The sequence below is a fragment of the Protobothrops mucrosquamatus genome, unplaced genomic scaffold (genome assembly GCF_001527695.2).
Source record: "Protobothrops mucrosquamatus isolate PMUCROS unplaced genomic scaffold, P.Mucros_1.0 scaffold4107, whole genome shotgun sequence".
Classification (NCBI taxonomy): domain Eukaryota; kingdom Metazoa; phylum Chordata; class Lepidosauria; order Squamata; family Viperidae; genus Protobothrops; species Protobothrops mucrosquamatus.
The window spans coordinates 26,979-38,146 of record NW_015390035.1 but is presented as its reverse complement, the minus strand read 5'-3'; the positions used below and the strand labels follow the sequence as shown (position 1 = coordinate 38,146).

Genomic DNA, 11,168 nt, shown 5'->3' with positions numbered 1-11,168 from the left:
AATATTCGTAAGAGTGATTTATGGATATTTTATGGATAGCCACTCGTCTGAAATGGCATGGGGTCTCCTGCTTGAGCAGGGAGCTGGACTAGAAGACCTCTAAGGTCCCTTCCAGCTCTATTCTGATTGATTGAAAAGGTCTAGGCAGGGTCTCCTGCTTGAGCAGGGGGCTGGACTAGAAGACCTCTAAGGTCCTTCTATTCTGATTGATTGAAATGATCTAGGGACTCCTGCCTGAGCAAGGGGGCTGGACTAGAAGACCTCTAAGGTCCCTCTATTCTGATTGATTGAAATGATCTAGGGACTCCTGCCTGAGCAAGGGGCTGGACTAGAAGACCTCCAAGGTCCCTTCCAGCTCTATTCTGATTGATTGATTGATCTCCGGGCAGGAAATCTCGGCGGCCCTCGTGGGCATCGGCCTGCTGGCCACCCCCTCCTCCTCGCTCTCCTTCGGCTGCGATGCCCGCAGCGGCCCCCGGACTACGGCAAGAGCAGCGCTCGTCAACCTAGGCCGCTGTACGGCACGTGGACTTCAATTCCCAGAATTCCTGCAGAGGACACGACCCTCCCCCGCCGAGGCCTCTGCGCAGGCGTAGTAGGTGACGCCACGGGCCATCTCCCTGTTCGGGGGCGCCGCGATGACGTCATCACCCGCTGCGCCGGGCAAAGATGGCGCTGGCCTGGCGGAGATGCCCGGCGCTGTGGCTGCGGCGGCAAGCGAGCCCTGCCGGATACGCGACCCTTGGAGGAGGTAGGCCGGGAGGCGAGCGAGCGAGCGAGCTCCCCGCTTCCCTCTCGGGTGTCGCGGGAAGGGAGCCCACTTTGCCCCATCCTCCCTTTGTCTTTCAGGCTCCGCGCAGCCGCAGAGGAAGGGCGGCCCGAAAGAGAGCCAGGCTGAACGCAGAGCGCAGAAGGAGCTGATCTACGTAAGCCGCGGAGGGAGGGTGTCCCCGCGTCGCAAAGGGGCGGGGCTGGCTGTTCCGGTCCTCGCTCACCCCCCCCCTCCCACGCTGGCTTTCAAAAGTGGCCTGGCAGGTGGTTGGGGAGCCAAAGGAGAATTGATGGGTGGTGTGAAAAATGCATATATGGGGAATATTCATAACTTAATGCAGGATGCTCAGAGCAGCAAGTAATGTTATTAAAAAGAATATACGGCAAATGTGAAGAATATACACTAATTCGAGCAGGGGGCTGGACTAGATGACCTAACAGGTCCCTTCTAGGTCTATTCTATATTTCTATTCCATTCCATTCCATTCCAGTCTACAATCTATTCTATTCTATTCTACAATCTATTCTATTCTACAATCTATTCTATTATCTATTCTATTCTACTATCTATTCTATTATCTATTCTACAATCTATTCTATTTTCTGTTCTATTCTATTCTACAATCTATTCTATTCTACAATCTATTATCTATTCTATTCTATTATCCTATTCTATCTATTCTACAATCTATTCTATTCTATTATCTATTCTACAATCCATTCTATTTTCTGTTCTATTCTATTCTACAATCTATTCTATTCTACAAACTATGCTTTCTATTCTATTCTATTCTATTCTACAATCTATTCTATTATCCTATTATCTATTCTATTATCTATTCTATTCTACAATTTATTCTATTATCTATTCTATTATTTATTCTATTCTATTCTATTCTATTCTACAATCATTCTATTCTATTATCTATTCCATTCTATTCTATTCTTGATCACAAAATTAAATTGTTGTAGTTCAAATCATCCTCTGGAAAAGAGAAGACCGCGTTCAAAGAACAAGTAAAAAGAATCATGGTTGATGCATATGCAAGTAGGTGAGGCAGATATTACAATCGAAGCCTTATGCTGAGATTTTTCTCCCGCAACGTCCCTCAGGGCAACACTCAAAGGTCTGAGAAGATGGACCCTGACCAGGACTGGACAAGCGTCTATCCAACCGCAGCATCTTTTAAACCGTCTGCTGTGCCCCTTCCAATTCGGATGGGCTACCCAGTCAGAAGAGGGGTGGCCCCTGCAAAAGAAGGCAACTTGGAGCTTTTGAAGGTGAGATTCGGGTCTGACGACGTTAATATCCAGATCCCGAGTCTTTTAGGAAGCATAACGGGGGGCCTTGGCGGAGAGAACAAGTCCTTAGAACAAACTCAGATAATTATATGAAAAAAAAACTGCTCTAGCTGGAACCAGACTGTGCACTTGGGCCATTTCAGTTTTATAAACGGAATAGGTTGTAGGAGGGAAGAAGTCAATGGGGCAGTCAGAATCTCCTGGATGATTGTAGGGTTTGTGCCTGCAGCCTGAAGGAGGCATAGATCCGACCCCACCCCCTGCACACCTCTGATGGCCAGCTCACTGACTGATTTTAATGAGACATAATTGTTCCAGATTCCCAATTTCTTGCACCTGACGCCAGTTGCCATCAAGAAACACTGTGCAGCTTTGAAAGGTCAGTCTTAATTTTCATTTTTTTCAACAATAAAGCTTAGAGACACTAGGAAAGAGCTAGCTGTTTTGGGGTCTTCTTAAGATCTGACTTAATGTGAAATCAAATGCAGTACTTCTAGGATTATAATAGGTTTTAGACAAAGGATGTGACAGAAAAAGGAATCTTTAACAAATCACTTCTATTTAAATTAGTGACTTTGGGGGATAGAAATATGAAGTGCTTTTTTTCAGAAGAGAGGTCATGTATAACTCAGGATTGAGAAGTCACCTTGGAGGTGTGTGTGTATATTTGTATATTTCACACAATGTCCTCTGAACATCTGTTTCCTTTTCAGGTTTTTTTTAATAAACCCCTGAACCATTTTTTACATTGCATAAGTGTTTATGGGGGGGGTGTAACCTTAGCATCAGTGAATGCAGACTGTGCAATCGTGAGCATTGTTAAAATTATGTCTGTGCTTTCCTTCCACCTTGGGCGCTTCAGATTTCTGCACAGAGTGGCCCTCTGCCCTGGATAGTGACGAGAAATGTTTGCAGCACTTCCCAATTGAAATCGGCACCACTGACTATGTGTCAGCAGGGCCCTCCCTTCGCGATCCTAAAGCAAGAGTGGTGACTTTAAAAGTAAGTTGGGTTGCAGTTTGGGCACTCGGTCTCTAAAAGGTTTGCCATCACCTATTCTATTCTATTCTATTCTATTCTATTTTATTCTAAATTCTATTCTGTTCTATATTCTATTCTATTTTCTATATTCTATTCTATATTTTATTCTATTCTATATTTTATTCTATTCTCAATTCTCTTCTGTTCTATTCTATATTCTATATTCTCTTCTCTTCTCTTCTATTCTATATTCTCTTTTCTCTTCTATTCTAAATTCTCTTCTATTCTAAATTATATTCTATTCTAAATTATATTCTGTTCTATTCTATTCTAAATTATATTCTCTTCTATTCTAAATTTCTATTCTATTCTAAATTCTCTTCTGTTCTATTCTATATTCTATTCTATATTCTATTCTATATTCTATTCTGTTCTATTCTATTCTATATTCTATTCTATTCTATATTCTATTCTGTTCTATTCTATTCTATTCTATTCTGTTTCTATTCTGTTTCTATTCTATTCTATTCTTGTTCTATTCTATTCTATATTCTATTATTATTCCATTCCATTCCATTCTATTCTATTCTATTCTATTCTATTCTAAATTCTCTTCTGTTCTATTCTATTCTATATTCTATATTCTATATTCTATATTCTATATTCTATATTCTATTCTATATTCTCTTCTATTTTATATTCTCTTCTATTCTAAATTCTGTTCTATTCTAAATTCTCTTCTATTCTAAAGTTCTCTTCTATTCTAAATTTCTATTCTATTCTATTCTAGTCTGTTCTATTCTATTCTATGGCTGGCTGAGGAATTCTGGGAGTTGAAGTCCACAAGTCTTAAAGTGGCCAAGTTTGAAGACCCCTGACTTAACTGATTTGGAAAGAGATATTTTATGTGTTTCAGTGCAATTACTATTTTGGCCTTCTACGATCGAAGTTGCTAATAGCTTGATTTTTTTTCCTCCCAGGTTAAACTCTCAAGTCTCAACTTGGATGGCCACGCGAGGAAGAAGTTCATCAAACTTGTAGGCGAGCGATACTGCGGGGATACGGATTCCGTTACTATCACCACGGACAGGTAACGTAATGGGAGAACACCCTTTTGGCCCAAACCGGCAATGTTCGGTGCAGCCACCTTGCTAAACTCTTTTCCTAGGATTTAAAAACTGCTCCCCCAAATTCTGTGATCCCAAATTATTTTTCATGGTTTGTAACCTAGGAGTTCTAAGTGCATAAACATGACTTCAGTTTACTGTTTTTGCATTCAATTTTATTTTCAGGTTGGTGAACAAACTAACCTTGTTATTCATGTGCTATAACATGAATGAACGTTGCTTTCCAGTTGCTGGTTGGGGATGCTGAGATTTGGTATAATTCTATTTTTCTTGTTTTCCAGATGTCCCCTAAGGAAGCAAAACTATGATTACGCCATGTACCTTCTAACTGTCTTATTCCATGAATCGTGGGTAAGAATGTTAGCTTATCGATTACATATTGTTAGAGTGCTCAGTAGTTTAACGGCTCCCACATATTGAGGGGGGGAAAGCCACAGCAATCTCATGCTTTACAGGTTTCTTTTTGGCCAGATAGAATAGCAATACTTGGATACAGCAAAATGGCTTTAATCTTTTTTTAAATAATGTTTTATTAATTTTTTTAACAGAATTCAATAATCATTTAACAAAATGTGTTGTCTGAGTATCTTATTCACTAATACAAATTAAATTCCTAATCACTACATCTTTTCTCTAAACATTGATAAAATAGGTCCCAAGTTTGAAAATGTTCTGTTTCTTCTTTTTCTTTCAACCTTAAAATAAGTCTGTCCATTTCCGCACAGTCTAGTATTTTTTAAATTATTTCTTCTGGTGGTGTTTCTTCGTTCTTCCAATATCGTGCTTTAATCTTTCTAAAGTGCCCAGATCAGAAAGCAGAGGCGTTTAACTTCATTCTGAAAGATCAGATTGATTCATTAGAATTAGGAAGCGGGGCTTGTGAGCCCAATGGGGGTCCTAAAATGGACTCTTGAGGAACCCGTCACATATTCTGTGCCTGAACATTGCGTGAAAAGAGATCTCTGCTCCTGCGTGTTTTTGCTGATCTTGTCATTACGGGATCTGGATTCACAAATACCTAGAAAGCCGTGTGAGAACCAGTGCTGCAAAATGCCGGAATTGCTTCAACGGTGCTTCTGGCAACCGTGGATTGGATTACTGTGGTCCATGCTAATTAAATGTTTTAGCATTTTCAAAGCTTAGATAATGAAGTTTCCCTCATTAGCAGGTCTGCTTACCTTTCTGCAGCATTCAGACACTGATTCTACACTGGAGGCTCAACAGTTGAGGTTACCAATTCCACCTGTGCTCTTGGCTCTAGTATTACCTAGTGATGGAAGACTTGGGTATACGATACGTGAGTGCGTAGTGTGTATTGAGTACACCCAAGTCTCTTGCCCTTTTATTACCTTTCAGCTTCCACATTAATACTTAATGGCCACATCGGTTGTAATTGTCTTTGATTTCATGAGAAATTAATGACCTTCTGCAACACATTGCTTTCTCTTTTTCACTGGCGATCCCTCAAAAGGAAACCACATTTTTATAACTTTGGGCAACTCTTTAATTCACCGATTCTTTTTGAGATGTTCATCCCTAGGAATGTCATTATTTGTCCTACCTGGATAGTAGTGTAGGACAGAAACAGGAAAGATGGCATTTAAATCATTGATTAGCCATAAAACTCATTTAGGTAGAGTAAAGCACAAGATTATTTTTTTTAAAAAAACTGCAATGTAAAACTCCCTGGGAAGAGGTGGGTTTTTCCTGAAAAATGCAGATTTTTGACCAGATGAACATTTATTTATCACAAGGGTAGCTTAATTCTATCTGTTCTACCATATAAACCACTATCCTGTATGGAAACTGCACGATAATTCACCTTTGTGGCTTTTGGAAGGGCTGAAGTGCGAGTCAAAGTCCTGAACGTGAAAACGTAACGTTTACTGCCACCAAGTGGCAGAGGTCAGTTTGTGCATGCATGGAGGTCTTGCACACCTTTGCAGGAGTTGGTTTACTCTGCAGATTATCTGGCAGGCTTGGAAGTCTTAAGTTTACAAAAGGTTAACGTCAGAGGAAGTGAGAACAAGGGGATAGGCCACATTTTCTCAAGGGAAAGTGGAAGATTTAATGAAGAGAAGGACGAGGGGGGACATGATAGCAGCGTTCCAATATCTCAGGGGCTGCCCCAAAGAAGAGGGAGTCAAGCTATTCTCCAAAGCATGGAAGGCAGGACAAGAAGCAACAGATGGAAACTCATCAAGGAGAGAAGCAACCTGGAACTAAGGAGAAATTTCCTGACAGTGAGGACAATTAACCAGTGGAACAACCTGCCTCCAGAAGCGGTAAATGCTCCAACACTGGAAGTTTTTAAGAAGAGACTGGACAGCCATTTATCTGGAGTGGTATAGGGTTTCCTGCCTGAGCAGGGGGTTGGACTAGATGACCTCCAAGGTCCCTTCCAACTTTTTATTATTATTAGTATTATTATTGATTTGGATGCCTCTTAAACAACTTCCAACTCTATTCTATTCTAATGTATGTCTGTGGAGATTCTTAGTCTATCCAGGTCCTGGTTGTCCCCAAGGTGCTTTTTCAAGAGGCAAGTGGACTTTCTTTGTTTTTCCTTGAAGACGTTTCGCTTCTCATCCAAGAAGCTTCTTCAGTTCTGGATTGAACCGCCTTTGGGCCATTGTTTGTCATGCTGGAATTAAATCTCATTGGAGACTCTTATGAAGACACTTACGAGTTCCAAATGAGTAAAATAAATGGAAATGCCCTGCCATCACTACCCCCAACTCATACTCCTCTTCTTCCTTAAAAAACAGCGTATGGCATTTTCATTACAGGCTAAGCGGCAAAGACATCTCACTCAAATCCTACAAGCCATTGAATATGCTTTGGTCTCCTTTTTCTGCAGCACTTCCTAAGAGGAAGAGAGCATTTCTGACGTTCTAATGGTGGGCTATTTAGTCAAGATTTTTTTTAAAAATCTCGCTACCAAAATTTAGAACATTATACAGATTGGGGACACACGCCTTTCCATTCCTGGGCGAAATGGAGAAGGACGATCAACTTTCAGAGCAGGTTTATTGAACTTCTGCTTAGCTTTGGAGAGGGACCAGGGTCTTTGGAAGACGCTACCCTAACTCTCTGGAATTTGCATGACCGTATTTCTGATCTTTCAGGTTTTTACTCACTGATCTCGTTTTGTTTTTCAGAAAATAGAACCGTGGGAAAAAGAAATTACAGAAGCGGATATGCTGGAGTATGTCTGGGAGAACAGTGTTTCTGAAAAAAACGCTTTGAGGACATTGCTTCAGATAAGAGCAGTTGAAAAAGCTGAAGAAATTAGCAGAGAGGAACTTCTTGCCTCTGAGGTGATGCAAGATTACAAAAAGTCCATGGTCCTCTTGAAAAATGAAGGCGAAACAGAGAAGAATCTTTTGGAATATAAAAACTCGGTTAAGAGACTGTTAAATATCCAGGGCTTGTAAATGTAAGCAGTTATTTTGCGGGATGCTGTATATATATATACTGGTGGACATAGTCCTAATAAAAATTTTAATACTGTCCAGCTGCAAATGAAAATGATCATCTTTCCTCCTCTTTCCCCGCTCCCCAATATATTTCACCCAGAAAAGTCAACCAACGACAACATAGCTGTAATTCAAAGTTGTGTATATTATTTATTAAACATTTTTGCCACCCATCTACTCTGGGTGGTTTATTCAGTTCATCCTGGAAATTGTCTAAATTCACTTTGCAAAAATACCAGAATTTGCGCAAAAAAGTCAAGGGAAGTGAAAGAATTACTGTGGTAACCAGTTCCTGTTTTAATCATACACCGACATCCTTAACCATCTACTGCCTGTCCTGCTCTTTATTTGTTGGCTCATCTTGAAAGAACAAAATTCATATCGGGCCTTCAAAACCCAACTGGAAAATACTGTGTCTCAAAATCAGGGTGGAAAGAAGGGATCCAAGGAGAAAGAACTAAAACACTAGAAGCTAAAAAATATTTTGCAGACATTCCAGAAGAGATCGGAATAGCGTTCTCTTTAAAAAGCATGCAGATGAAAAGGATGCCCCAGGATTCCATTCATCAGCTAGTTTCTTGTGTATTCCTAGATACATTATTCCCCACAGCAAAGAGAAGCAGAGATGGTTAAATTGATTCCTTTACCCAAAGAACAGAATATACTTAATCTTGTTTCTATTTTGAAATTGCTTCTGGATTTTGTGCTTGCAATGAGAGAAAAAAAAATGGAACTTTGATTCTGTTTTTGTGAACTAGATAGGCTTATTGTTATAGAAATGGCTTATATTGTCTGAAAGCTACATTCTGTTCTAAAATGCTTTTATGTTTGCTACATAGTAACCAGATATGAGACAGAGAAAAACAAACATGCTCCCAATTTCAGCTTTATGTCAATTTGTCTTGTCTAATGGTCAGTCGCCATATTTCAACATGATTATGATGGAAATACATTGTCATATCTTCATATGCAAAGATACAAATTCTTTGTGTGTCCAATCACACTTGGCCAATAAAGAACTATTCTATTCTATTCTATTCTATTTCCATTCTTCCTATTCCTATTCTATTCTATATTCTATTCTATTCTATTCTATTCTATTCTATTCTATTCTATTCCTATTTCCATTCTTCCTATTCCTATTCTATTCTATATTGTTTTCTATTCTATTCTATTCCTATTTCCATTCTTCCTATTCCTATTCTATTCTATATTCTATTCTGTTTTCTATTCTATTCTATTCTATTCTCTATTCTATTCTATTCTACATTCTATTCTGTTTTCTATTCTATTCTATTCTATTCCTATTTCCATTCTTCCTATTCCTATTCCTATTCTATTCTATATTCTATTCTGTTTTCTATTCTATTCCTATTCTATTCTATTCTATTCTATTCCTATTTCCATTATTCCTATTCCTATTCTATTCTATATTCTATTCTGTTTTCTATTCTATTCTATTCTATTCTATTCTATTCTATTCTATTCTATTCCATTCTACATTCTATTCTGTTTTCTATTCTATTCTATATTCTATTCTATTCCATTCTACATTCTATTCTGTTTTCTATTCTATTCTATTCTATTCCTATTTCCATTCTTCCTATTCCTATTCTATTCTATATTCTATTGTTTTCTATTCTATTCTATTCTATTCTATTCTATTCTATTCCTATTTCCATTCTTCCTATTCCTATTCTATTCTATATTCTATTCTGTTTTCTATTCTATTCCATTCTACATTCTATTCTATTCTATTCTATTCTATTCTATTCTATTCTATTCTATTCTATTCCTATTTCCATTCTTCCTGTTCCTATTCTATTCTATTCTATTCTATATTCTATTCCATTCCATTCCATATTCTATTCTATTCCATATTCTACTCTACTCCATTCCTGATGAATTTGGAATTTGACCATTAAAAACTGCTCTTAACGGCAGAGTATTTTATGAATCGGCTAGGTGCTGATCTTCCTTTCTGCCTTGGTTTATAATGGCCTCTCTTTTTCCATCCTGTTGCCAAAAAGATACCACAGCAGCAGCAGCAGCAGCCCGTGAAGGCCATCAAAGAACAAAGTGCAATCAGAGGCCACCAGGCCCCTCTTCCCGCCATCTCCTCTGAGGGCTGCTGGCCTCCATCGTGATCAGAACTGTTGTTCCTTCCACTGTAGACTTTGGTTTCGTTCAAGGGTTTGCTGTTATTGGGAAGGACCCCGCCAGGCGATAGCGATGCCATCTGGATGGGTGCAGAAGATGCCTTGGCATCACCTGAAGTGGGGGTAGAGCTGTTCCTCCCTGGAAGAACCTCAGCTGCTTTCACCGAATCGTCCATGGCCGAAGCCGACGCCATCGACGTGATGGCTGAGTTCTTGAGGGCAACATCTACTGCTGAGCTCCTGTTGCTCCTGTCCACACCTGAGTTTGTGGCTGTTGTGGGAGAGGAGGCCTCCGGGAAGAGGAATCTTGTGGAAGATAGTTCGTCCTGGTCTAGGTCAGCAACCCGGGCCCCGCCATGCCTCTCCCACTTATGAAAAGAAGACCGGGTGTTTATATCTTTGAACGAGAGCTTCTCGAAAACAAGAAGATCAGGATCAACTCCTGGGGAAACCCAAGAAAGAAGAAAATTTTAATTTTTTATCTCCTCTCATCCAACAGTATCTGATCTATAGACTTACCTCCACCAACTCTGTGTTGGGCACCAGTCCAGTTCCTGGACAAGGGAGGCCCTCCACTCGGTCACTCAAGCCCTGGTCATCTCCTGACTGGACTGTTGCAATGTGTTCTACATGGGGCTATCCTTGAAAAGTATCCAGAAGCTTCAACTGGTGCAGAATGCAGCAGCCACATGAGCTATACTGGGTACCTAAAGATGGGTACATACAACCCCTCTGCTCCATGAACTGCACTGGGTGCCAATTTGCTTCTGGGTCCAGCCCAAGGTGTTGGTTGTTACCTATAAAGACCTATATGGCATTAGGGCCAGGCTACCTATGAACCAGCTTTGCCCCATCACATCAACCTATCCCACGCATTCAGGCACGGAAGGCATGCTACACACCCTGTGGTTGTTTTTTTTTTCTTTCTTCTTCTTCTTTTGTCTCTTTAAAAAAAAGAACATCTTGGTCCTTTGAATTTTAGCTTTCTTTGAATAAACCAAATATTATACAGTAAAAAGTTTGGTAAACAAACAAAAACAAGCAAACAAACTTCATATCTGGATACTTTCTAAAAAAAGCAAGTGACATTCTACAGTAAAAAAAAACCTTAAAACATTACATTATAGCTCAGCAATCAAAGCACCCTAAAATGGTATTATAATTGTTATTATTACCCATACCAATATTTATTTTATTTATTTATTTATTAAATTTATATACCGCCCTATCTCCCTTACGGGACTCAGGGCGGTGAACAGGCGATACTAAAAACCACAATAATAAATAAATAGTTTCTGTTCTAAAATCAAATTAAATAACAGGCCTGTTCTAAAAACACCCCATACAAA

General features: G+C 39.5%; 2 protein-coding genes across 2 annotated transcripts in view; one reads left to right on the top strand and one right to left on the bottom strand.

Moving 5' to 3' along the window:
- Nucleotides 1-668: 668 nt before the first annotated feature.
- Nucleotides 669-7,804, top strand: MRPS35 (mitochondrial ribosomal protein S35). The gene is made up of 8 exons (XM_015827960.1): nt 669-751; nt 850-926; nt 1,885-2,052; nt 2,392-2,452; nt 2,936-3,075; nt 4,035-4,144; nt 4,463-4,532; nt 7,343-7,804. The coding sequence occupies exons 1-8, from the start codon at nt 670-672 to the stop codon at nt 7,616-7,618; spliced, it is 984 nt and encodes a 327-aa protein (XP_015683446.1). The 5' UTR covers nt 669; the 3' UTR covers nt 7,619-7,804.
- A 1,777-nt stretch (nt 7,805-9,581) lies between these two features.
- The window catches only part of MANSC4 (MANSC domain containing 4), a 5,104-nt gene continuing 3,517 nt past the window's right edge, over nt 9,582-11,168 (bottom strand). Inside the window, exon 3 of the mRNA XM_029286572.1 lies at nt 9,582-10,261. Within this exon, the coding sequence (XP_029142405.1) occupies nt 9,582-10,261 (680 nt within the window). The remainder of the gene's footprint in view (nt 10,262-11,168) is intronic.

What these genes read in the sequence shown, in the direction of transcription:
- MRPS35 (XM_015827960.1), top strand. Translation starts at nt 670, where the DNA reads ATGGCGCTGGCCTGGCGGAGATGCCCGGCGCTGTGGCTGCGGCGGCAA. An exon ending in ATACGCGACCCTTGGAGGAG is followed by an intron (nt 752 to 849) that starts GTAGGCCGGGAG and finishes TTTGTCTTTCAG; the next exon opens with GCTCCGCGCAGCCGCAGAGG. An exon ending in GCAACTTGGAGCTTTTGAAG is followed by an intron (nt 2,053 to 2,391) that starts GTGAGATTCGGG and finishes TAATTGTTCCAG; the next exon opens with ATTCCCAATTTCTTGCACCT.